This window comes from Aptenodytes patagonicus, chromosome Z (genome assembly GCF_965638725.1).
Source record: "Aptenodytes patagonicus chromosome Z, bAptPat1.pri.cur, whole genome shotgun sequence".
Lineage (NCBI taxonomy): Eukaryota > Metazoa > Chordata > Aves > Sphenisciformes > Spheniscidae > Aptenodytes > Aptenodytes patagonicus.
The window spans coordinates 72,825,305-72,852,968 of record NC_134982.1 but is presented as its reverse complement, the minus strand read 5'-3'; the positions used below and the strand labels follow the sequence as shown (position 1 = coordinate 72,852,968).

Genomic DNA, 27,664 nt, shown 5'->3' with positions numbered 1-27,664 from the left:
GCGAAATGAGTTGTTACACTAACTTTTTTTCTAATCTTCAGAGAATCCTAAGGCAAGCAAAAAAACCCCCGAGAACCAACTACTCAATTACAACAGGTAGCCCCTTTGCATAGCCTGTTAGCAGACAGACACCACTACAGCTGAAGGTCTCAACTCTTCAACATAAAAAAGGCTCAGCACAAAATTGAAGTGCTCTCTGCAGAGACCTGGGATTTTCAGTGGAGCCTCAATGAGTTTTGGTGCTGACCTGTGGGAGCAGGGCCCTGCTCCTACGGCACCTTTGAAAAAATAAAATATAAAGTCCTCTCCTGTATCTCCATTACTGGTGGAGACTACAGCTACACCAATGTTTTACAGGTAGGCATTTGACCTGGCTTCTGTAACACATCTTCTTGTGCCCCTTTGTATCTGCAAGAGCTGGAGACTGACCTGCCAAAAAGGAGTCATTTTTTTAATGCAACGATAAGCACAAGGGAGCAGCTCTTAAACACAACCCTGCTCCCTTGCACTTTGCTCCTGCTCCATGCAGGCCCACCTTTGCTCAGCTCCCAGCACAACTGAAGCAGCAAGTCTGGCCAGCAACAGCTTTTAGGTGGAGGGGGTGAACGCTTTTTCAAAGTGAGACTGAAAAGGCAGCTGGGTGTCTCACTTGTAACTGAAGTCGCCATGTGTACTTTGAGCCACTGCTGGCCTAAGAAGAAACGCACTGTCCCCTGGCCCCTGCAGGATCCCACCCCTGCAGTGCAAGGGCTCAGCAAAACCTTCAGGTCCCAACAAAAAAACAACAAAAAACCACCAAAAAAAGGGCGGGGGGGGGGGGGGGGGGGGGAAGAGGCAGTGCTGAAGATGATCCCCAATACAACGAGCGTCCCTGATTTCAACAGCCTTCAGCACAGGCCAAGGAAGTGCAAATTGCTGTGGTCAGAGCTGGCGGCAAAGTACTCGCCAGAAGGAATTCAGTTCTCAGTTCTGGCCGAGAGCTTTAAATCACTTAAACCAGCTCTGAGGGTGTCAGCGCTTGAGGCTTTCATACAGTCACGGGAAGGAGAAGCGGGGTGTCTGTACAGGTGGTGCCCTGATGCACTGACAAAAAGTAGTACTCCAAAACGTGCGTGTCCCTCAAAGCCTGAGAAAATTGGAAGGGAGTTTCCCCAATAGAGGAAACAGGCTTTGCAAAGGCCACAGGGCAAAGAAAAATCTATTGGATGTCAGACCTGCTGTGAATATCTCAGCACTGCAGGAGATTTCATGGACAAATACACAGAGCAAATATAATACATGGCTTATATATAATGACGCACATAAAAAGCCTACTAGTCTGAAGATAAAGGAGGCCTTGAATCATATCCTATTATGCTGCACCCTAGTTTAATCTGGTATTAAATATACTGCTTATGATATACAAATTACTTTAAGAAGTTATTAAAATGTTACAACAACAACAAAAGTAATAAGTGAATTCAAGTTTTATGCATGACCTTGCAAGAAAAATTTTGGTTTTAGGAAGCTTCAGACAATGTTTAAATAGTGTGGTAACTTTCTACCACTGTTAACAAGTGTCAGCAAATTTTAAGGCCATAATTTCATCACACAATTAAATTCATTCATCTTTATTTCAGGAAAAAAACCAAAACCACCCCCCTCCACCTCCCACAGGTGGTGGTGTGCTGAGGCAAAAAGTCACTACCACATCCAGAAGTAAGGTTATCTGAAGCCAGTGGTTTTTGCAGATGCCATCTGTGTAGCTCCCACCCTATGCAGAGAGCTCAACTGGCAAATTCTGGCAAACTCTGACTCAACTCATTCAAAGCCTCCTTTGAGACTAAACGGAATAATGACATTCACTGAATCCAGACTTGATCGTTCAACGCTTGCTCTGCACACAGAGAAGATGTTTGTTTTGGTCACTATGAGAAAAAAATAGGGTTATATTGTCTCCATTAAAAAAAAAAATCTAATGCAAAGCGTAAACTTGTACAATTTTAGCAGCATTTTACAGTCCTTCATAAAGTAAAACCAGGAATTAATTAAAAAGAATGTTTCCATCCACCTCATTTAAAATATCAAAATATCATGGGCAGTAATTGCTGATGCATCACAGTTGTAATCAGTAAAATTTGGGTCCAGCAATTAACTCAACATGGGGAGGACTGCAGCAAATAGATCAGATTCAACATTTTCTGGCAAAGTAAATATTTACAACTCTTATGTACAGCTTCTGGACTTACAAAACAATGAGAGCTAGAAAGTTGTGTAAAGTCAAGTTTGGAATTTAAAAAAAAAAAGAAAAAAGCACTTGTCCAACCAATTTGGAGACGCTTTGGCATGCCAAAAGAGGCCCTTTTTTTTGGTTCATTGCAACTGTTATAAAACCAGCAGATAGAAAGCATCAGTGAGGCCAGATGTCTTGGGCAACATAGGCAAGGTCTCTCTTGTGTCTGTGATGTTAGCTGTTTGGCGAGCCAATATCCACTGTGATCTTTGTATACAGAGGGTACTTGTCAGTTCTTAACACCTTGTAAGATAGTGTATTTAAGCCGTCAGAGCTCATTGTCTCCCTTGTGTGAGCAATTCGGTCAAACCTGCGGAAGGGAAAAAAAAAACAAACAAAAAACACAAAGAAAGAAAGAAGGAAAGAAAGGAAAAAAAGGAAAAAAAAAAGTTTAAACAACCTGAATTTCGCATGACGTTTTTATAGCCTCTCAGGTGGCATCTCCGGTGTTTTAAGAACAACCTGAGTATCAGTATAGGTCCCATAAACTCCCAGATTTGGCCAGCCTGAGCAGTGGGCAAAGGCATATGGGGTGAAATTTTAGGCAGGAAAAAGCAGCCAAGCTTTTAAATCACACAGGTCCTTTTCGAGCTCTGCACTAGAGCACAGGTCTTATATGCCAAAGACAAGCTGAAAACAATTGTTGAGAGCTTAATTTGCTGCGTTTAAGGGGGAAGAAAAAAAAAAAAAGAGGCAAGAGGTGTTCATGCCGTTGTGAAATCTTGGGGAAAAGGTCAGTAATAAGCTAATAAACTGGTGAGGGGAAGGGGGCAGCTTATAGCGCAGGGAGCAGAGAGGTGGGCAAGGGAGGAGATGGCCGCAGGCTTTCTGCCATCTGGCTTCTTGCACGGCAAAGAGAAAGCCCAGCAGCTGGAGCAGCATGGGCGGGAGGTGCCCCTTGAATCTGCTGCGGGACTGGGGGGAGACGTACCTCTCGGGGTTGGGTTCGTTCTTCCGGTCCCGGGAATGCCGAATCATTCTGCACTTCCCAATGATGGCATCCGGACGGGATATCCCCATGCCTTTAAACACCAGCCTGTAAAAAGCAAGTACCTTAAACACCCGTGACAGGCAATGGATGTGGGATACTCTGCCACACCTTCCACAAATGACTATTGGTTTGGGGGGTTTTGCCCCCCCCCCCCCCCCTTTTTTTTTTAGGATATCACTAGTGCGTTTGCAGGCTTGCTAACACCAAAGGGAGGGAAAGCCAGTCCCTTTCCACGTGGGCACATCAGCATGGGGAAAAGAGATGTCCCCCTGCCAACACCAAGGATCTGCTAATTCACCACACCCACACCTGCACCACCAGCTCCTCCAACGCCCTCATTAACCTTGCTCCAGGCTGTAGACTGGAATTTGAACAGCCAGCACCCGAGGCGCTTTCCCCCAGCCAGCAGGCTGCCCACGTGCCACCTCCGTCCCCCACCCAGAGGGGAGGCTCCGACAGTCTGGGTGAAGAGACAACCTGCCCCCCCCCCCCCCCACCCCCCACCCCACCCCCCCCCCGACACACCCGGGCAAGAGCAGCAGGTCTGTACTCATCCCCACCCCGGAGGCACTCTGGGTGCCAAGGAGGGTATTTATTTACCTGTTATAAATGTCATCATCTTCACCACCCCAGCCCCAGTAATTGTTTGGGAACCCGTTGATCTTTGTGAACTGCTCCTTGCTTAAGGCAGATACGCCTCCAAAATACTGATTGTAAGGCAACCTGGAAGCAGGGAGAAAAGGCCATTAGAGTAGGAGAGGTGCTAGCCAAGGAGCAGCCTGCACACCCGAAAAGGGCTTGCCCCTGCCCTTCACCCCAGCCCACCGCAAGCTAGCGCCCACCGCAAGGCGCCTCCCTGCAGCAGGAAGCAGCACATGTTTCGGTGCCCTGGACTCGGCCGAGGCACAGGGAGCCGGTGAGCTCAGTCCCAAATACACCTGGGAAGTATTTTGCAACTGGCAATGGCTGCAATCTTTCACCGAGAAGTACGTTGTCCTCAAAGGACAGGCCAGTGAGATGCACATCACCTTGCCAAAGGACAGATGGGTGACATGTACGCCCCAGGAGTGGTAAGAGCTCTGTGAGGCATCGGAGGTGCCACAGAGCTTTCTCTTCCCACAGCTCCACCGCTCGCCTCCATGATCCCCACTGCCCCAAAGGAAAGCTCACAGCCCAAAACTGAGCCAGCAGCATGACCTTGCACACACAAAGCCAACCAGCTCCTGCTCAAAATGGGGGACGATTCACCGGGGGATCAGGGACAGATGAAATTCAGACCCACAGCACCAGGAGAGGGCACACGCAGGGATCACCAGGACCTACCGCAGACCTTGTCTCTGCTTCAGCAAGCAGAACAACCCCTTGGGGCCTGCATTTCTGCTCTAAGCTTCACCTAGCTGCAAGAAAAAAACTGCAGCTGCTGTGGTGCTGGTAACAGTCCTGCTCCAAGCAGGGCTTGGGTCTGGAGTGGAGATGTGCAGGGGTCCTGCCACCAACACCACTGCTGTATCTTTAGCACTACTGGCCACCATGGGGTCACGACAGGTTTTCACCTTATAGATGAGCTTTTAAACTCCCCCTTGGGGATTTGGGGGGGGGGGGGAAGGAAAAGCAAGACGCATGTTTGTTTGCAGCAACCTGCTGAACCCAAATGTATGCTGAAAGGCATTTCATTTCATGTTGTTCTCAGATACCAGGGCAGGTCCCCCAGTGGCCCAAAATCGAACAGCCAAAAATATATCATTTTGCGCTTAAAATAGCATCTGATGCAGTCTTTAAAGCTGCACATAATTCTCACTGTGTGAGAGTGTCTCACTTTTCAGACTGGGTGGAAACACTAGCTGTCTTCCAGCTTCCAGTCTGAAACACAAGAAGGGATATGTGGGCATCTGCAAAACGACGGGCTCTTAGTTTTTCCTCACCCGACGTTTCACTTTCCAGAAGCCATGAATTTTAATAAACTGCTCAGCTGCGTTTCTCCTCCCCTCCAGCCGATCCCGCTCACAGCCACCCGCTCCCTGCAGGGACGCGCACGCCAAGACGGGCTTTTGCCAGAGACATTTTCCCAGGCTTTCAATGGTGGGTGGGGATGTGTAATGCTGCGCCTGGCCTGCTAGGCTAACAGCAATATTAGGAACAAAATGCCGCTCCAAAAGGCGTCTCACCGAAATCCAAATTTATCCATGGATACGGAAAGGTGCCGTGGCTGGCTGTAACATTTGTAGGTGTTCCTGTCATCCATTGGGATTAGGTCTACATCACTAAACACAAAGCAATCATAGTCATACTCTTTCAAAGCCTCTGTGAATCCTACATTCAGCAGTTTAGCACGGTTAAATTCTTCTTCTCCGTCCTAATTTAAAAACAACAACAACAAAAAAAATCAGTTAAGTGACTTAAATTTAACAGTTGACATCAGCAGTTTCTTACCTGTCGCCATACGCCGGTGTCGCCGCACTGGATTGGCATGCCTGTGATGGACTGAACTTAAGCCCGAGCACTCCCCCCGCAGTACCCACAGGACGTCTGCAGCGAGCTCCCCCCAGAATGCCACCTGTAGGACAATGGCATCCAAGCCAGCTGCAAACCACGGGGGCAGCCAAAACGGCTGAGGAAAGGCTGGACCTGGCTCAGCTCCCCTCTCTTGGTGGGAGGCTCCAAGCAGGCAGGTTTGATGCTGAGCGGTCCCCCGTCCCACCCCATGCACAGGCATTTAGGGATTGAATTTTGTGATAACGTTTATGGACTGCCGGGGCAAGCAGCTGGGGCTTCCCAGAGCAGTGAAGAAAAGCAAAGAGACATGAGCTCTTCTGGAAAAAAGGACCCTTGCTACAAAGGGAAACCTTGGCTGTGCTTTAGCTTACAGCCAGGACAAGGACAAACCTTGCTGTGGCCAGGATTTTGGCACCCTCTTCATAATCTCTGCCACAAGACAGCTGTGGGACCGTGGCACAGCCTCTGCTCAGCAGCACATATGAGCACACACCAGACCTGATTTGCAAAGCACAGGGTGGCACCAGGAGCTAAGGTCTGACGCTCTGCCGCTCGCTCCTGCTCCCGTGCCAAGCTCTGGGCAGTCGTGCACGCTCCCCAGGCCCTGGAAAGGGAGCTGCTGGTTTGGCACGTGGCTGTGACACCCAGCCTTGTTTACTGGATGGCAGGCTGGTGCGAGCTGCTTCCTGCAAGGGCTATGGCTCACACACTCGACACCACCGTCTGCTGTGGTGCACGGCCCCTTCTTTGCTGCTCCTCTGCCAGCCAGAGCACGGCACGACCCACCATCTGTCCTGGGGGCCTCCATCCTGGGGGCCTCACCGGGAAAACGAAACCAGGAGGGCTGTCGCCGTGATGAGAAGGACCTGAAAAGAGCTGACACTGCAGCAGGGCACATTTATCCCAGGGCAGGCGCAGTTAACAAAGGGACCTGCAGAAAGTGGGGCAGGAAACTCTCTGCTCTCCTCCCCAAGCAACGAGGCACCCGAGGAGAAATCAGTTTGGCCTCTCTCAGGCAGAAACGTTTCAAGAGCACACGTGGCTTTGAGCACAAGTACGGGCTCGCAAATTGCTCGAGTACTTTCAAAAAACAACAGGATCATACCCACAAACCTGAGAATACCGGTGGTTTGAGAGTAAGGATTTCCAATCCAGGACCCAACTCTGCAGCAGCAGCTTCAAACCCAGACTCTGTGCAGGGGAACAGGGCAGGCGGAAGGGAACTCATAGGGAATCGCTGAAGGAGGCTGAAGTTTTTTGCCAGCCTGGAAACCAAGACTGCCAAATCCTTTCTCTTCTACCACATCCCACCTTTCCCTCTCCACACCCTCGGAGCAGTGTTGAGCCAAAGGACTCCCCCGCCGTGCAAGCCATCCCCCCACCCTGCGGTACCTGCACCTGGCATGGGATGTGAATCAAGGATGGATAAAATACTATGCCCAAGGAGCAGCAGCTTAGAACATCACTTCCTCCCAGATGGCTTTGCCTGGTTAATAAATAATCAGTCTGGAAACTGTTTAATCCAGACTGGTTAATGGACCTGCGGCTGGAGAGCCAAAGCAGGTTCTTGAAACAGCCACAAATATCTTTCAAATGAAGGTTTTAACATGCAAGTGTCAAACCAAGGTTTTCAAAAGCATTCATCACCTGCCTTGGGCGTAAATGACTTCACAGGGAGGAGTGAGCTTTCGTGGAGGAGGATCTGAGCAAATACTCAGCATCCTCACCCGAAACAAAAGGGTTCATGCAGTAACTAAGGTGGTGAGAAGATGATCACCATCATGCATAAGCAAGAGCAGTGAAAACTTGAGTGCAGAAAATGAAGGCAAGTTGAACAAAGAGGCTGGGGAGAGGGAGCGGCTGAGGCTGTGGGATCGGAGGGTTTTCTTCCCACGCCGAAGAGGGCTGCCCAGCCCCAGCTGCTGAGTGCTCCTCAGGTCCCACGGCACCAAACCTGGGCCTAGCTCCATAGTCCCAAGGGGGACTTTTCCCGGTGCTGGCGCAAAGTGCAATAAGCTCACACCTCAAAGCACCTGCTGGGTCCAGTCTAGGAGCGTCCTCATTTCACACCCTTTGGCTGCTCTTTTCCATACTGAAATTTCAAGGCAAAGGCACTTCACACCGATTTTGTTACCAGCAGAGGCTCAGCCATAATTAACCCACACCTTCAAGTAGCCTCTAACTCCTCTGGGTGACACTTAGGGATTAACAATGCTACGAGGAGCTGCGTTTTTAAACCTCTCCCTGAAAAACCCCAAAGCACAGCGCAGTGACCGGACCAAGAGTGCGCGGGACCCCTCCTGCCGCCTCATCCACCGGACCCCAGCAGAGCACACGCCACAGCCCTGTGTGTGGAGAGGGACCAGACAGACAAACACTTCACATGGGCACTGCCGCTCTCCTCCCAAATGGCCACACAGTTTCACACTGTGGGATCCAAAAGGCCTGGGAGGAAAAAAAAAAAAAATCACAACCAAAAAACCAAAACAAAAACCCCTCTCCAAGCCATTTTTTTAGTAACTTTACAGCGAGCAGGTAGCTCATGCAGCAAACCTTGCAATGCTGTTATTAGTTGTGACTCCTTTGAAGGCAGGAGGCTCGTTTTCTGTCCCAGGAGCTATGCAGGGCTCTACAGCATGTATCAGAGCAAAAAAAGGCTGACGAGGTTTTGCTTTTTGTAGAAAGCTCTGATCCTTTACCTAAGGCAATGTGGAAGCACTGGCGTGCTTGCAGTATCTGAGATTCAGATCTTTCAAAACTCAGAAACGTGCTGCAGGCTTCCATCTTTGACTGATCCCCAACTTTTTGAAAGAAAAAAAAAAAAAAAAGCAGAGTTGGGAAATCTCCTTTCTATGCTGCTGTCCCTTCCAGGTCAGCACAGGGCACAGTACCACAGGTGACCCTCGAGAGAGCAGATAAAGCACAATTGAAGAATCTCCAGCCCTCACCTCTGCTTCGCAGCTCCTCATCCCCTGGAGGCTCCCTATTGTTTGCCACAAGGAAATGGATCAGTTTGGACTTTCTTGGACAGAGGAGCATCATCCTGAAGAGCTAGGCAGCGCACAGGAGACTGCTGCTTTGACAATGCAGCCAAGCTCTAGACATAGCCTCCACACTTATCTCCTAGGCTTTCAACTAAGTCCAAGCATGGTTTTGCTATGGTTTTTTTTCCTGACAATTTTTTCCCTATGTTCTCTTGTCCTGAAACTTAACCCATGTCCAAGTTCAGTGCTGGCACCCAGTACCTGTTTCTGGCTCCTGATTTTACTCTCTGTTCTCTCCCAGCATGTTCAAGTACATCCCCATTCCTTGGTCCACGAGAAACTGGCTGAAGGGGGACAATCTGCTGCCTCAGTCCTGCAGCAGCTGACACTGACTCCTTCTCACACCTGGAGATGATCAGCCCAAGCAAAAGAACATCCAGGCTGTTTTACTTCCCATCCCTTACCTTTGCTGAATCTGGTTTGCTCAGCCAGACTTACCAAAGGATGATACCTTTTTTTAGTGCCAGACAGATAAAATTGAGGGTTTTGGAACTGTCACTCAAGCTAAAGGGCTTGCAAACCAGCAAGAAGCCATCTGTCCCAATTTCGTCCTGCCTCCCACTTCCACGTGGGAGGCAGCTCTGTGATTCCTCCTGCAGACAGCACAGCAGTGCAGAGGACCCATGGCTGCATCTCTCTCACCTGGATCCTAAACTCACCGGGTCTCAGGGAGGTAATGGTGAGGATACGTGTTTCTGGCCAGCTAGGAGAGAGCCATCACCTCCAACAGGAGGTTGCTAGCTAAGTCAGGGATCCCCCAAGACGGCCTGAACCACACACACCATGTCCACGTGAAAGTCCAGTCTCCAGTGGACTTGAGCAGGCAGAAACAGATTTCCAGGGCCTTACAGAGACACCAGGAGACACTTTGCTATTTCTCTGTTAGAGGGTGTTTTGAGGCCTCAGCACCATTACATCAGGCAGCAGGAGAGAACAGCCACAGGGGAAACTCTCCTCCCCCACCACTGCCAGGGTAAGCAGGAGCTGAGCACAATTTCCTCCTTTGCCTGCATACCTGGGGGGTCCTGATACCCCCTGCAAAATAACATGAATAAGTGCAATGCCCCAACCACTCTGCACTCATGCACACACACACTCTGGAAAAAGGCTATCGAGGACACTGCAGGTAATGCCAGGGGCCAGTGGAAAACTGCAGCTGCACGGTTTTCAGGGAATTTGCTAAGTCTCCCCTTTCCCAAACTTCAGTCTGGCTGCATGGGCATTTGCACAGGCTGAACTGCAGGAAGAAAACTCATTTCTAGACCTGAGCACCCATGTGGCAATGGCTGAAGGTGCCGGAGAGCATGTGGGTAACGGTGGGAGCGAGCAGGACTGAGGCAGACGCCACAAATTCACCACTGCCTTCTCACTTGATGGAAGTCAAGCTTGCATGGCATTGAATGGGTGCTACAAAAAGCACGCCCAGCTGCATGTCCTCATCTCAGATTTATCTGAAAGATCCTGCAACTGCTACTCCACACATCGGGTTTGGGTTTTGCTGGGGGGTAGGGTGCGGAGGGTGAAGCATAATATATATTTTCCACTGGCTCCTGTTACACACCGGACATTTTACAAACATCATCCCCCTGACTTCAGCCAAGTCCTACTCCGAGGCATTCAGGCACGCAAGAACAGCATGGTGGAGACACAATGGACTCGTGATGGAAACACATTGCGCTGAAAGGAAGAAGTTTGACATTACCAGTGCAGCAGTAGCAGGGCTCAGCGCTCCTCTTTCTTTCTATGAGATGCAGAGCACAGAAGAGCACGTAGGCAGCGTGTAAGAACCAGATCACACAGTAATTCTCCTTGCTTCAGTGATTGCTTTGCTATAGACAGGATTAACAAGTAAAGGTAATATTTCCCCACTAGAAGGAAAAATAAAATAATAAAAAAGGAGGGCAGATGCAAAGGGAAGGACAGACAAGAAAAAGAGAAAAGCAATTGTCAAGACAGCAGAGAAATAAGACAGTTTTCCTACTGTACTTCTGGCAGAATTAATACATTTTCTGCAACTCTCTCTATTCAGTGTTCCCACTCACCCTCAAGAGATGCATCCAGTGGGTTTACTACCACTGGCCACTCCACCTCTTCCAGACACAGCTTGTTAGAGGCATGCAGAAGGACCATGTTTATTTTACAAATCAAATAGTCTTACTTGCTAACCTACATCTGACTGCTGGATGTGTCTAGGACATATATACCCTGTGTACTGCATGTCACTCCCACTCCAACTTTGCTCAAGGGATGCATCTGAAAAAAAACATTTGCTTCAGTAATTTTTGTGAGGGCTAACTTTAGAGCACACAGACAGCTCCACAGCCCTAGCACTGGAGGACAGGACCAGAGAAAAGGAGGAGCCAGCAATGCAGGGCAATGCAAGCCAGCATGCACCATTGCAGCAGCAGCGGGAACTCCAACCGAGCTTTGGACACTGTCTGCCTTTACCGGTGCCGGCGCAGCTCCATGTGACCGGGCCCCTCGCCTTCCTTACCCTCAAACACCACTGATGGGGAAATACCATCCCCAGCTGTACCGACGGCTCTTTGCTATGGAGATGGTTGCTCGCCCACAAGTGGTGCCCCCAGACTGCGGGCGGGCAGCTTTCTCCGATCCTCCGCAGACCCAGCCGGTGAGCTACACCTGGCCAGGAAAGCAGCAGCCCCCACTGCAGAATCACTGCTGGAAACCACATCACACCCTCGCTTCCGAGCCACACTCAGAAAAGGGAGGCATGCTGCTCTGCCACCTTCACCCACCTGCACCCCAGTGACCGGTGGGGACCGTGGCTCAAGTAACCTTGTGACACCAGTAACTTGCACAGACAAATGCTGCATGTGCAAGGAAATGCAGCCTGAAGGACGAAGGGCTGGGGCTGGCCCTGCTTTGCTGGACCGCAGCGGCACCAGCTGCTCTTTGCATTACACAGGAAGAGTCTCCTTACAGGGCTTCATTTTAGGGCACAGCGTGCCAGTCCGCATGCTGCAGAAACACCCTGTGCTCTCAACAACACAGCCGCCAGGCCACAAGCACAGTCGGCCACAGACACTGAAGCATCTTGGCTGCTGTGCTTGGCAGCTACCACTAACTCCCCACAAAGCACTTTTGCCCAGATCTTGGGCACCCTGGAAATGAGCAAAGTAGGAGAAATAGTAGTAATGGAGTACTGGTTTTCTCTCTAGAAAAAGGTCTCCCCTTACTTTCAATTCTGTAAGGAAATATATTGCTTGGGCAACCATTTTAAATATTCATGGTGTTTGATATGCCCAAACACATCAGCTGATCTGCAAATTTAAGGAGTTACATTTAAAGCAGCATGTTATTTCATCTCAGTTTTTACAGAGCTGAGAAAACAGGATATAAATACATATCCAAGAGAGAAACTGCACTGTGAGATTGTCCAGCCGGCAGTCTCTGCTGGGGCTCTCAGAACTGCATCTGCCCTTTAACACTGCAGCCCATGCAAATGCCTACACATTTTAAGCTTTTCCAAGTGTGAGCAACACCCACTCATTAACCACCATTATGGTATAAATTAAGACAGCTTGCTTGGAGTGAAACATGGCGCTTTTTTTGTGGGTTTTTTTGTTTGTTTTTAAAGACAGGTCTAAGGCAATCAGTTATCGAGGGGAAAAAAAAACAACAACCAACAACCACCCCCCCATCACTACTTGTTTCTTTTCTGTTCTATTCACCTGAAGGCAATCACTCACCTCCTCCACTGCCACAGCTTTGCTTTCTCCATCCTGACATTTTGTGCACTATTACTAACATGAACAGAAGTTGCTTGAGAAAGTATGTGAAATCCTATGGCTTTATGGCACACCCAATGCCAGATTAGGCATTAATGCTACCTTGTCACCTTAAAGACCTCCGTTTGCAGCAGTTGGGAAAAAGGAACATTTGGAAAGAGAAATTAGATTGGGTTGTGCCATTAGGGATTTTTTCCCTCCTCACCAAGTGGTTTCTTTAAGCAGAAGCTCTTTAGAGCGAATCGTGCCTGACCGGAGGAGGGGACCCCAGGTTTTCCATCAAGATCAAAGCAAAATTGCTCATGTTCATTTTCACTTTTTTTTTAGTGCTACAGCCTTTTTTTCTTTTTTTTTTTTTTTTAAGCAACCTTATGCCTTCCTGCCAGCCCACTGCCAATCAGGATAAAGCAACCACTCCTCTGTTTTAGGGGGCATGGGCACTGTTATGAGAGTGTTATAAAGCCCTGTGTCTTTAGCATCTTACCTGGTTGATAACATATACTCCATAATCTAGTTGCTGCCTTTGGAGAATTGGGTGCAGGTAATAGAGCCAGTACTTCAGGTGCTCCTCTCGGTTCCTGAACGGTATGATTATTGCTACTTTCTGAAGTGCTATACAGTTCTTCGGAGCAAAACGACCTCCTGCTTTGACCGCTGGGTTTATTCTTGCCACTTCTTCCAGGTTCACAGGCTGGAAAAACTCCACACGTAGTGCACCAACTGGAAGAGAGGCACAGCATGAAGCAAGTGAGCACACACAATCTATTTCTCTGAGCACACACCCTTTACACATTTGGGTTTTCTTTTGTTTTGTTTTTTAAAACAGAGGTTTGAATCCAAACAAAATCCCAGCAGTGCATGGAAGTGCTGAAGCTTGGACCAGCTGTACCCAAAGCAACTGCACAACACCATTCAGAGCAAATCCGCAAACGCTGTAGCCTCTTGGTGCCAGACCCCAGCCAAGTTGCTGACAGCAAACAAGTCTTGAAAATCCTCCCATCTGTGTGGCAAACCAACAGCTGTGCTCCCACTGGCACGTGTGCCACAAAACCAGCCTAGAGAAGAGCATTGCCCTCTGTGCTCTCATCCACCTCGCACAGCGTGAGAATCAAGCACTTCAAAAATAGTCCTGCTCTCCTACCGACGTAAGTAATTACGCCAAGACTAGCCACATGCAAAGTGAACAAAACCCCCTTTCTTGTTTTTTTTCTTATAGATACTTTCAGTGTTCCGTAGGCATGCCCATTATTTACTAAAAGTCCTACTAAAAAAACATATCCAGATTTGCATGCAGGTTGGCAATTCCTGCACACAGTTTCAACAGCAGCAGGTTTTGAAACCGCCAAAATAATCTGTGCCAAAACTGGTGTGTAAAACTGAGAAGCCCCCCTGGTACCACAGAGAGGACGGCAGCCTCTGAGCTGCTCAAGGCTAAGCTCAAGGAGAGAGGGCAGGTACACCCAACCTGATACGGCTGATGAGACCTACTTCGCAAGAATTCGGCTCATGTATCTGCACGAGTGCTCTTTGCTTGCCAGGGCTTCCCCGCTCCGCCATGCTGGCTCCAAAGTGGTCCCTCCCATACAGCTGTACATGGGTCCGGGGCTAAACACAGCATCGCTGACCACAGACCTTTTGTGGATGCCTTCTCTTAACATCCAGGCTGGCCTTTCTGCAGTATTTGCTTCCAGCTGCTCCAGCCCTGATGAACAGACTTGCTGCAAAAAGCTAACGAGCGTGGTAGCTGCCCGCCGAAGGACCTCTCTTGCTGCCATGCCCTGCTCTCAGCAATGGCAAGCTAATAAATTGGGCTTTGCGCACATACTTGGCTCCCAACAAAACCTCTGCAGCGGGTGGCGGTGCTGAGGCCCCTGCGCATAAAGCAGAAGGTCTTCACCATAAGCACTAGGCTGGGGATTGCTCCTTAAAGATTTGGCTGCTGTACCCTCCCCCTCTCCTCCATCTGAGTGTGAACACACGCACGTGTGTGCATGCATGCACTCGCACATGTGTCTTAGAGCTACTGTCTCCTCTTTGCATTTGCTGAAGAGACCCCCAGGCTGCTCCGAGGGCATGCACAGCGTGCACACTTCTGTGTGCACGTGCCAGTGGGGGATACGCTGCACTTATGGAGCCCCTTGAGAAGGGGGCGCAACTGATTTTTAGAGCTCTAAAAGACAGTGGCCATCACAATCAACCTCGCGCATACCCCAACAAGTGACTACTAAAAAAGCAGAAATAATTCTCCAGGCTCATGGCTCATTCGCTGGTTATTTATCTAGAAGAAGCTACTTTAGTTCAGTTGTGCTACTCCACAAACCTGTGCTCACTCAGGCTGCAGATGGCAAGGAGGAGACTGGCCAAAGAGGCAGAGGTGCTCAGTGTACCCCAAGTGGCAGAGAGGAAGCTTTGCTGCCCAATTCACTGCCTGCACAGTGGAGGCAAGACCTTGCAGAAACCGGCATCACAGGCATGATGCAAAGGGATCTCTGCATTTTGCACAGGTTAAATGGGCAAGTTTGCACGTTTCCCTCTCATACAAGGAGAAGGCAGCGATTTCTCAGAGCCCGGGCACTGGGATCAGTCTGCCCATGCTCTCAGCACTCCCGCAATTCCCAGCTGCACCCTGAAGTGCCTGCCCGGCTCCCTCTCTGCCCCACAGTGCAAGCTGGGTCCTGCGGATGCCTGCCCTGCAGCTGTACAGCTGGGGCCGAAGCCTCTCTGGCCAAAAAGCGGCTTGCAGAGAGAGCTGGAAGGGCGCTCTGCAGCAGGAGGAAGAGGCAAGAATGGGAGGAACTGGGGCAGGAAGGAACATGCAGCGGCATGACCGGGACCAGGGCTCAGCAGTGGCAGGATCGGGCCAGGCACGGCCACCCCTGTGCCGGTGGGACAGGCAGGGGGCAGGCGCCAGAGCAGCGAGACCAGTGGGGGCAGGAGGGGGAGACGGTGCATCGTTTCCTCCGAATTTGGTTATCGCTTCCCTGCCATGGTGGCAAGCGCTCTCCCAGAACAGTCTCTGACCTCAGCCAACCTCCATGCCTGCTTCCCGCTGACCATCCCTCTGCCCCGCAGCGTCCGTTAGGAGACCAGCACTCAGGATGATGCTACACTTGTGTATTTAAAACTGCAAAAGGCACTGCACTGGGCATGGTTCACCTAACCGGTCATGGCCAGCAAACGGGATTACATTGGGCATCTGTGCCCAGGGACGTTATTTTCCTGCCTTGCTCGCACCCCGCCACCAGCAGCAGGACCGACCCTGTGGAACGCTGCAGGAAGCAGCGGGGCGGAAGTAGCACATCCCTTCGTGGGGCCCTGCCAGCCCGGCCCGCTCCCAGGCACCGGCTGGCTGCCGTCCCACCGAGCAAGCCCCTTCCTGCCAGGGTGGGCTGCGCTCTCTGCTCCCAGTTGCTGCTCCCAAGAAACAACTGTGAGCCCCATCAGCCCGGGGGATGCTTTCTGGTTTAACAAACAAAGACTCTTTTAATGTCTCGCACTCACTCACGCAGCATAAGGGGGGAGGAAACGAAAGTTTGTCATTTAGGTGAATTTACAGGGGAAATCTCCCGCTGGCGGCTTGTGAGCTCCAGCTGGGCAAGGACAGCCACAAGCGTCGGGACACTGCAAGCAGGGCTTTTTGCAGGCTGGCACCCGCCAGCCTCCCCGGGCCAAACATGGACCTCTTATCCTGCCAGAGCTTGCTCTTGTTTGCCTTCAGGAGGCTGGAACATCAGCAAGGAAAAGGTGGGAGAGGAAAACACATTCATGATAAAAACCAGCTGCGGAAGACAGATATTTAACAGTTTCAGTCTTGAAGGACACTGGTGAGAAATGATCTGTACTGCTCCGACCCTCCAGTTAATCAAATCAGTTTTAAAGGCGGCACACCTTCTTGCAAACGCTGCCCTGAGGGATGCAGCCAACATGCAGGTCAGTAAGGAGACCCCAGGCACTGGCATCATACACATACAGCAAGGCAGCCGCTTCTGAGACAGGCTTGACGCAAATCACCCGGTTAATACATTCACTGGTGTCAGTAAGAATACAAAAATGTAAAAAACCTGAATAGGCTGTTTTCAAATACGGCTAAAACAAACTAGACTTCATAAAGCCATGTGGCTGACAAAAGCAACAGCAACATACCATCCACCGCAAATTGATGCTTTCAGTTCACTTCCCAGGCAGGATGAGGCTAAAGCCAAATCTGCAAACACAGGCTTTCCAACCGGTGACCAGAGTCACGGTTCCAGTTGTTAATTTTAAATCATTCTGACCAAAATTTGACTACCTGGATAGCAAGCAGCCCCAAGGCTGTTGTCTCCCAAGGATGCTGACTCAGGACACGATCTGCTGATGCCAAGAAAGCATGCGAAGTTTGCTGTGAGTGCTGTCCCACCTGCCAAAACTGTATCCCTATCCATGTTTACTGGGTAAACTTTCCAGCCTGATTCACTCCATCGCAATCTTTTCTGCTTCTGTTCAAGGTGACCGCCTGACATAGGAGCCACTTTATTTTGAGTCCCTGCTAAAAACAGACAGGCATGACAGAGCTATGTGGACTCGCAGCTCCAGTCACCCATATTGGCCCAGGATTTGTAGGCAGATACCTTTTGGGTTCAGAGTTACAAAGCTCCAACAGAGCAGCTTTACAAGCCTCCACCATACATTTTTAGCAAAAGAAAACCTCGAAAACATGAATAAGCAACTGCCGGAAGCTTGCAAAAGACACAAAAGCACAGCATCACATCCAAACACTTTACAGAGATTGCAAAAGGAGGTTTTAGCTGGCCGTGGTAAGGTAAGAGAGACACACACACAAAAAAAAGCCAACACCCTCCCGCCCCCCATCTCTGACACTCAGAAGCATTTCTGCTCAAAGGGAAGGTGCACAGGAAAAGTGTTGTGCAGGCACAGATGCTGGGGGGCTGTTGTGGGGCACACAAATGGGAAGCAGCTTCTCACATGAAGCAAAAGGTGAGGCTTCCAAAAAGCCAGAGGCAGCATGGTGCTCAAGCCTCAGGAACCTGGCCCACAGCCCTGGTGATCTTCTTGTTCCCCACTTCTCAACAGCCACACTTGCCACAACAGCTAAACCTCTTGCCATGTGAAGCTGCCAACATGTGTCCTCCCCAGTGCTCATCCTGCTGACCCAAACAAGAGGACCCTTGCACAAAAAGCCCAGAATCCACTCGGCCTGGTGCTATAATAAATTTAGAGGCTGCTCCAGCCTCCCTGGACCACAGATATTAGAAGTGTTGGGAAAACTCAAGCAGCAATGCCCCACAGAGCCAGAATTGTACTCTTGCACCCCCAGGGGGGCTGTGAATGGGACGGTGCCACGCTCCATCCAAGAAGGTGGTAGCAGATGATACAACATGGGGCAGCAGCCACAAAGGGCAGCCCTGGGGGGTTCAGGTGGGATGGGGTGTGGGGGGAACCCCTTCCCCAGAAGGGTGGTGCAGCCCCAGCAAGAGATGGGAAGGAGGGCAGCTGGGTTCATGGGCAGGTTTGGAGAGGTGATCCAGCAGACTGAATTGCCCTCCCAAGCACTTCACTGGGAAAACCGGCAAAATTCACCTGCGTGCTTTAAGCCAGGCACAAATCTCAGATACTTAATCTAGTGAGAATGAAAGCAAAAGCCTCTAGCACAGAGGTTGGAAAAAATCTCTCCCCAAACAGAACAGAAAAGAATGTTTCTATCACCCTGGCCAAGAGTCGGGTGCTGCTCTCTAGCCGCTGAGCCATGTGCACACCCGCACTGCCATGCTCAGACAAACTTCATGCAAAAGGAGAGCTGGAAAAGAGAAGCAGAACTCACAGAAAGGAAAAAAACCACAAACCTCTCTTTGCAGGCGCCCAGCAGAAAGCAAAGGGCCCGTCAGCCGCACCAAGTCCACCCTGGCTTGGAAAAACAAAACCAGCTCCACCCCGGAAAATGTGGAGGCAAGTCCCCCTACCCCAGGCTGTGGAGCAGGGGACGCTCCAGCCCCCAGACCCACGTGGCAGCTCCAGGGCAGGCAGGCAGCTGCATCCCACGGCTCAGCAAAGCAAGCATTTCCTATTAAAATCAGCTAAACTTCAGAGCTGTGCCAGTGCCTACACAGGCGGCTCCAGCCAGGCTCAAATTGGGCTCAAATTGGGGTTCAGCCCTGTGGTGGGGGGACAGGACCAGTGGAAGGGACAGACCCAGCACCCATCACCCAGCTGGGTCCTCTGAGCAGCCCCCCTGTCCTGACATGTGACCCACCGGCCAAAACGGCCATGTGGACATCTCTGTCTCCTTGCAAACTGGCTGGCAGCTGCTGCCCCTTGCTGCCTGCAGCTCTTGCTCCCCCATGAGCATTTGAAAAAAACCCAAACCATCCTTGGGTCTGGCTAGAAATATCCCAGTGAGGAAAAAAAAGCCTTCCCAAGGACCGGGATACGTTTTATTTGGCTGGTCTACACTTGCAAAGTTGCATTCCCTTTCACGTCAGCTACGCCGATGCAAGGCTTGAGCCTGCTACACCAGCACATGCCCTGTCTTGGGCAGGCTCACACAGTATCTAGCATCTGCAACTGTGGACTCCAAAGGGAAACAGGCTGAAAACAATGAGGATGCATCACACGCGCCAGCAACACTGGGTCTGCACGATGGCAGGTTTGCATCACTAACTGAGCAACTACAGCCAGAGAAAAAAACTTCTTAATCCAACCTCAAACACTGCCTGTTCCAACACAAGGTCTTACACTAGCACATGGTATCTTTAAAAACAAAATTAAAAAAATGTCATTTCCACGAGAAGGTACTTTTGGGAGAGAAGCAAAGTCCTCATCGGTGGCTCAAATCCAGCGCATGCTCACTGAAGCAGCTTTGAACGGTCTCCCTTTGAGCTGGGCAATCTGCATGTGATTAGCCCTGCTTGCTGCTGCCGCAAAATTAAATTCCAGGCCCTCAAACAGCAAACTCAAACAAACAGAGAGGCCTGGATCAGAAGAAGGCTGAGCTGCCCCCCACCAGGAACCCCCCACCCTGCCACAGGACACGAAGGGCAGAAAGGAGCTCTCCTGGGCTGAGTGTCATCCCAGGGACGTGGCTCTGCCAGGGGTAGCCCCAAGTCGCAAGGCAGCCCCCCCCAGCTCCCAGCCCCCCTGCCCCATCCCATCCCATCCCGCCGGTGGCAGCTGCACCTGGATCCCAGCGCTGCCCTGGGGCTGGGGTGCGCTCCCCAGATAGCGCGGGTGAGCACTGGGTGCCAGGTGGGGCGGAGGTGCATCTGTCTGGCCGAAACTCAGCCAGGGCTTGTGCACCCCCAAAAGCACGGGGTGCTGCCAGCGGTGGGGAGTGCGGGAGGCGAGGACAGGAGCTGGGCATTGCACACCTAGGGAAATGGCCGCTGAAACCTCGCTGCACCCAAGCACACAGGTTTGCGGAAACCCGTCCTGTAGTCTCTACAGGGCTGTTTCCAGCTTCAGTAAGACACGTTTGCAGGTAAGCGCCCTCAAAGCGAGCCCAGTGACACCCCAGCCTGGGGACCAATGGTAGGGGAGGTGACAAAAGCAGCCCTCTTTCTGACAAACATCTGCAGGGGCTTGGGGACTGCCCCAAGCTCCTGCAGCTCAGCTGCAGCCGGGAGGCAGCTGGAAAGGCTGTTTGCCATGCCCCAGCGCCACCGGCGGCCACGGCTACTGCTTGCCCATCTGGAGGTGCTAATCCACACCTGGCTCATCAAGCACCTCTCTTTGCAGGCAGGGGCTCTAGGCACTGATTTGCACAAAGGAAAACACTGTCCTGGTGGGGATGGGCTGAGCAGCGAGACCTTCTCCAGCCCAGAGAGACAGGGGCGAGCTGGACACTGACACTGCTCCATCCACATCCCAGAAAACCCCAGATCTTTGGTCCCACCGCTGCAGCACTGCTGTGGACTGGCCAGCTCTGTCCCCAAAACCTCTGCAACCAAAACCCCTCCTGCCCCACAGAGAAGGGTGCACAGGAGGGAGAGGAGCAGTAGCTGCAGGATGCTGGCTGGAGAAGAGGGTCTGCCGGTGAGGAGAGGAGGTGAGTGGTGGAGTCCAGCAACCCAGCACCTCAGGCTTGCTTGCAAGGCCACAAGACCCAGAGCACCTCCCTGCTGAGGACCGTACACCCCCAGCACACTACCCTTTGGGGTGGGGGCCCTCAACACAGCGACAATGTCCTCCATCTGCTGAGTGAAGTCAGACTAAGAAGCTCCACACCAGAGGAGGAAAGTTGAGAGCTTAACCAAATTCTGCATCCAAGTTCAGGAACCTGCAAGAGTCTGTCTCCTTCCAAACACAAACTTTGCCCAATTTCCAAAGAAACTAGCTGTTGCTTCAGCTCAAAGCTGGCAGAGATACAAGCATGTTATAAAACACTAGATGCACGAGATGGAAAACTTTCCTTTTCTCCCCAGCACATCCCGTCTGTTGTGCCATGTCCCTGAAACAGCTGCTCTCCAGGAAGGTACCTTTCTGAGTTAGTTTGCAAGCCCAATTAATAGTCCTTGACCTTCACTTTAACCAGGTAAGAGGATGCTAGGGATGCTCTCACCACAGAGGCTCCTCCTTGCCCGCCAAGAAAGCCTGTGCTTCAGAGGTACGATGTGCTCCCAACCACACGGGTAGCTATGGAGCTGTCGGCAGTGTTGCCAGGATCGCGCATCTGCTCCCTGCCAAACATCTTAAACATATTCTGTGGAGAAGTTTAACACAGTTTCTCAACCTCTCTTTTGAAGCCAAGAAAGCCTAACTTTGAGCAAACTGCTCCACGTGTTAGCTCCCCCTCCCCCAGCCCTCTCCATGGTCTTCTCTTTGAGTTTCTGTTTTAGTTTTTCGAAACAAGGCAGCGGAGGGACACAGCACAACCCTAGCTTGTGGCCATGAGCAAAGTAATGCCTGTAGCACTCGGCTTGTGGGGGGAGGCAGGAGGGAGCGGAGATAGCAGCTGTATCGGAAAAGTTCAAAATCCCCCCCAAAAGAAGCAAAGCAAACAATAGCAAGTTCAGATGAGAGGAGGTGGAGATGCTGCGTGTAAAGCAAATGCTTTCTTCGCTGCTTGGTATCGTTAAGTGACCCCACAGACTCAGAGGCCCCCAGTTTCTGGGGCAGAAACCCCTCACAGGGAGACAAAAGCCCATGACTGCAGGTGGGCAACGTGACAGGAACCAGACCCCAGGAATGCCAAACCTACCAAACCCCTCCGGCACAGTCACCACCAGAAGTCGTCTTAAAAAATGGTATTTTCAGCACCTCTTAGGTTTTCACTCTCACCCCAAATTAGGCTCTGCTAGGATTCTGTCAGTGCTAAAGCATCCTCTACCCCTGCCCATGCAATGTCCACATTTACAGGGGCCTCAAACTAGATTATTTGTGAATTCACTGATCGCTCAGGCAGCGCATAACCTCTGAAAACTTCTGTAATACAGGCAGTAAGCATCACCACTGATTTGACAGGCTACCTCTGTCTCCTCTGAACAAACCTCAGAGCATCAGAATACTCTCATCACTTATCTTCAGCATCTACAGTTTAGAGTAACTGCTTGCACTGACTACACAGGCATGAGAAGTGGTGCATCAAAGAGAAAGCCCATGCCATAGGTCCTTCCCCCTCCAACCGACGGCTGCTCACCCACAAGCTGGCCAAAGGAGCTTATCTCTCTTGATCCTCAGCTTTTTAAATATGCCTCGCTAACAGTGGAAAGCATCAGTTTCTATCCAGAACTCTGGCATCTTGAAGAAACAGTTGTTTTTCTTGCATGCCAAAGATCTCCCAGCAAACAGCCATTTGGAAACTGTATTCCACATAGCGAAAATGAGTGCATCTCTAGTGGTTTGTCCTTTGGACAATTCACTGGTTCATATATTAACCTAGATTTTTTTGTTTTGTCAATATCCCTTAATTATTAGGGTTTGGGGTGGTCGGTTTTCTAAACTTAAATCTGGGGGTGAAAAGCTATTGAGCCAGACACCTGACTGCCACACGTTTAGCAGACTTGGGTCATCTTTGCCATAAGATACTCATGGGGCTGAAGGTAAGAACACATCTCTTCAGTCTGCCATCCCTTACCAGCCGCACCTGGTATCTAAACGAGGGTCAAAAATGACTAAGGAGACAGCTGTATTCTAAAATAACCTCCATAACCAACAGGTGCTCTCGATAAGGCCGGACTTGAAAATGACATCCCTGAAATACAGATAAGCCTCTCCATGAGATTCTGCTTTGCAGACTTCTGGCACCAAAAGATAAGCGCTGCTTTAAGATGACCTCTTTTGGGGAGGGATTTTGCTACCAAAGAACCTACCCCCTTCCACACTCCCTCCTAAAAACAGCAGGCATGTAACTACCCCATCACCAAAACACAAAGACCTCATGGAAAAGGTAGAAGAAAAGCATTTGACTGTTTTGAAAGCACTTAGGCCAACATATATACTACTTCCATAGAGCAACTTTTTAACTTTAAAAAAAAAACCCAAAACAACAAACAGTACTCTTCTACAGCTCCTAAAGAACATAACATTTTGGGGAATGGACACCTACAGGATATATCTGAATTTACTTGCTTTTGGGCTTCTCAGAGGCTGAAATTTCACTGCATCAAGTGGGCTCTGCTTCTCAATACCTATTTAAGTACTCATTGACATGCAGCTCTCAACTGGAGCATAAATCCAAAATGCTTATATTACCTTGTATTAGAGAATCTCATAGCTGTTAAGGACTTTTAATTCAAAGTTAAATTATGGTATTATTTCCCCAGCCCTGATTTATGCTTTTAAATTATAAATAAAGGCAAGTGAACCATAAAAGCATTTTAAATTTGGCAGCTTCTTGCACAGATTAAACCTCATTCAGCTAATGCATTTGCTGCAGAGCCAGACAGCAGGGATTGTAAACTACTCTCTCTAAACATCGCTAGAAAGAAAACTCTGGGCCTCTGAAACGAGTACCTGGCTATTTGACCATTCAAAAAGCCCGAGCAGCTCAGTCACACATATCCTGTGTGATTCATCACATGCTTCCCAGTGACAAGGGGGGGAGGAGGAGGGGAGCAGGGGAAAAAAAAAAAAAAAAAAAAAAAAAAGGATGAGGCGCATTTCAATACATTTAGGTTTATGCTGAGGGAACGGGGCAGTTGGAGCTACCTGTTCCCATCAGAGCACTTCTCCATGGCTTTGGGAAGGTGGGAATCACAGGAAGGTCCTTGCTGGTTCCTGCTTGTTATGTTCATACCATTAAGCTTTGTGCACAAAAAGAAGAGGTTTTTTGAATGAAGAGGTTATTTGAATTCTGGGTGGGTGAATTAAGTGTCAGAAATGCATGCGGAGTGTACACCTCTCCATCCCCCACACCAGCCTTGGAGATACATGAGATGTTGATCAGGACAGACTCAGCTCTGACCAACATCTGAGGCATGACAGGATTGTTTTACAAACGCTGTTTGCTACCAAAACCTGAAAAGAGCAGGAAAAAAATAAATACCCATCAGGTTTCTTACCTACATGCTGGCTACAAACCTTGAAGCCGTCACAGTGCCAGCCCGCATCTGATGCACTACCCCACAAGTATTGAAGGTAACACAGCTAGAAACCATTTGCCTACTGCATTGTAAAGAGCTAATTTCTACATGGCCCTGCTGCTCTCCGAACATCTGTAACCACTCATTTGGCCTTTGGCGGATTCTGCAAATTGCACTGAAGATGCTACAAAGATGGTATAAAATATTTTAATTGATCCTTCAGCGACTAACTCTGATACTGCTTTGAATCTTGGGGACACTAGGAGCATTTCTCTAAACTCCAGGCATTTCAAAAGCACATGACTCACTCCTGAGAGGATCAGGGTAAGTGGAGACCGTTTAAAGCAAAGCCACGTTCATAAAGGGCTCCCACATCCACTCCGTGTGGACACACTTGCCCAGCCACTTTCAACTTAAAGTGATCTAGGGGAAAAAAAGTGAAAGAGATGAATCAAAAACAACAACAAAAAAACATAGCACAGTTCCTTTTAGTGACCTCAAAACCGCCTTCCTAAAATAGCAAACCAGTCATTTGTTATTCAGATGCATTGATCCATAAACAGCTGACCAGCAAGCACCGAGAGGAACTATGAATTTCTGTGTTGGTTTTGTAAATTGAAAACCACAGGTAGCTTCTCGAAAGTCTCTTCCCCCGTTGTGATCTCGGTAATAAAGGTGCCTGTGCTAACGTGGCACAGTGATGAAAAGGGAGATGATCCCCAGGCTCTAGGCCCCGAACAGCTTGCGGCCAGGTCACTATCAAATGGGATGCCAGCAGGTCACGGTAACAAACTCTGCCGACACCACAGGAAGGTCTATTCAAGGAGCAGCAGCTATAAACAGCAAGTTGGGTGAGAGCCTTGTAAGGGGAGGAAAAAAGCTGAAATTCACCTCGCCCCCACCTCTGCCTTGTGACAAAGCCAGTGGATCAAAACAGCTACAGGTGATCAACGTAAAAATTAGACCACCAGCAGGCTGCAAACCCGCAAACAGCCTGCCAGTCTCCCAGCACCCAAGCCGTCCTAGGAAAGGCCTGTGGGGAGCACGGCTCCAGCGGAGATAAAACACACGCCAGGCTGCCACGTATCAGGATACCGCATCACAGGACCAAGTACGTGGGAAGCGCCGCTGGGATGCAGAACAACTGTATTCATGACCCTGCCTCACAGCGCTTTTTAAAGCTATGCCGCTCATCGAGCAGGTCCGCGCACACAAAAGACTGCGAAAGCCTGCCTAGCACAAACAGCCCGCCTGAGCCTTCCTGTGAGATTGCGCAAGGCGAGTATTTTGGGTAGAGTTCCCAGAGGAAATTGCCCAACCCCTCCGGCAACCAGAAAGAAACCCAGCCGGACGGGGAGGGAGCGCTCCCCGAAAGCGCCGGGGCTCCGCTCGCCGCCGCCTTCCTTGCCACAGCATCCGCGCCTCGGTGCCCCCAGACACCGGCTCCCCGGGGATTCTCCCACGGTTCCCCTCCGCCGGGCGCCGCCAGGCTGCGCCGGCCGGCCGGCGGCACGCGTGGGCAGCCGCGCCGCTGTCACACCCGCCCCCGCCCCGCGGGGACAGACACCTACGAGGGACGTCAAGACCCAACGCGCGGCGGCGGGACCCGGCGGCCGCCCGCGATGCCCGTGCCCCCCCGTGGTCCCCGCGGGGCGGACGGCGGCGGGCACCCGGCGGGCGGCAGGAGGGGAGGAAGCGGAGCCGCCCTACCCCCCAAACCCCGACGGGGCGGCACTCACCGAGCAGCGGGGAGGGCTCGGGGCAGGGGCCCGGCGGCGGCGAGGCGGGCGGGGGCCGGGGCCGGGCGGCGGGCGGCGGCGAGCGGGAGAGCGGCAGCGAGAAGTTGGCGGGCGGCGGGCGGCGCGGCGGCGGCTCGGGGCTGCCCGGCGGCCCCAGGGCGCTGCCCGCCAGGTAGTAGAGCAGCGTAGCCGAGAGGTGGAGGGCGCAGAAGGCGACGAGGAGGCGGCAGGCCCGCTGCAGCGAGGTGCCGGGCAGCGACGGCTCCTTCATGCCGCTGCGCTAGCGGGGAGCACCGCCCGCCCCGCGCCGCGCCGCCGACGGGGGACGGGGACGAGGCGGGGGCGGTGGCTGCTCCGCCCGCCGGGGGGCGGCCCCGCGCCCCGCGCCCCGCCCGCAGCCTCCCGCCGCCCGCCGCCGCGGGGGGCACCGGCGAGACACCCCACCCCACCCCCGGCATCCCGCTCGCCTCCGCCAGCGGCGACTAAGCAGCGTCTCCCCCTGGACCGGAGCGGGCAGCCCCGCGGCGGGGCTGGCCCCTGGGAGCGCACCCCTCTTCCCTGGCTGGCTCTCCAGCACGGTAGCCGGTCACGCCGTGTAGTAACCGTGGCTGCAGGTTCGTGCAGGTCACTGTAGCAGCATGCAAAAACGCTCGGCTTTAGGAGGGCGTAAGAGGCAGCTGCGAGCTGCTGCGGGGTAGTGCAGGCTGTATTTGGGTTCATGCCCCTTGGAGGGTTTCAGGTAGTCTTCACTTTGCACGACTAAGCGTAAACTGTAGTTTTCTGTCAGCTCGCTGGAGCTTGTTTCAACGTGTTTTCTGCAAAGCGAAAAAGGCCAGGACCACCTTTTTGTTGAATAAATCACAGGACCCCAGCAGTGCTGGCGGCAGGGCCTTCTGGAGGTCTCCAGCCAAACGTCCTGCTCGGAGCAAGACTATTGCCAGCAGTAGGTGAAGTCAGCTGTGGTTTTGTCCTGCTGAATCTTGGAAAGCTGCCCAGCATGGGAATCTCCACCTCTCCGGTGCCCTGTCACAGAGCTGTCACAGAGCTTCCTCATTCCTGAGGAAGGAGTTTCCTCATGTCCATCATCAAGCCAGTAGAAGTGCTTGGGCAAGTAGGTCTGGGCACCATCCAACATCCCTCAGTTACATGTGTTTCTTACAAGTGGCGAGTCCATAAGCCTGGAAAGAAACCTCCTTGGAGCTGCCCCGTAACCATGTCTCAGCCAGCAGCAGTGATGATGGGAGGGCTTAGTGTTGTCCTTCAGTAAGAGCAGTGACAGCCAGGAAGCCAGTACTAACCTTGCTGTTCCCCTGGGCACTGCAGTCACCTTGCTCATGGCTGACTGGAGAGGGGTCAGTGGGCATCAGTGCCTCACAGGGTAAGTGAGACTGACAGCTGACCAGGCAAAATCGTGCTGGCAGTCTGTCAGACTTGCATGTATCTCAGAATGCTTCAGGGACACCACTCAAGTGATTTTCAAGTGCAATAAATACCCCCTGCCAGCAGCCTTAATGCTACTATTTAATGTTACTGTTTATTTTGCCTCATGAAAGTGAAATCACTGCAAGGAGACATGAATCTATGTTCTTCTCATTGGTTAAAACTACTTCCCAACACACGCACGCACCACTCCCACTTCCCTCAGCCCTCATGGTCTGCTGATTTCAGCAGCCTCCAGTGCTGCTTGGTGGGCCGCAAAAGTGCAGGCTGGGCTCTTGTCCAGCGTGTTCGGATGCTCCTTCAATGTTCATTCAATGACTGCTCACAGGTACTCTTCCAGATTAATATGCTGTCTGCGGTCTTTGAAGAAGCGTACTGTGTCTCATCCTTTGACCACCGCTGTTTCTTAGTCTCAAGACT

General features: G+C 51.3%; 1 protein-coding gene across 1 annotated transcript; it reads right to left on the bottom strand.

The window, feature by feature from the left end:
* Nucleotides 1-827: 827 nt before the first annotated feature.
* On the bottom strand, nt 828-26,102 carry B4GALT1 (beta-1,4-galactosyltransferase 1). The gene is made up of 6 exons (XM_076361607.1): nt 25,805-26,102; nt 13,037-13,272; nt 5,429-5,616; nt 3,864-3,986; nt 3,204-3,308; nt 828-2,582 (listed from the first exon to the last, which is right to left on the bottom strand). Exons 1-6 carry the CDS (start codon nt 26,073-26,075, stop codon nt 2,447-2,449), a joined length of 1,059 nt encoding a protein of 352 aa, XP_076217722.1. The 5' UTR covers nt 26,076-26,102; the 3' UTR covers nt 828-2,446.
* Between the last annotated feature and the right edge of the window lie 1,562 nt (nt 26,103-27,664).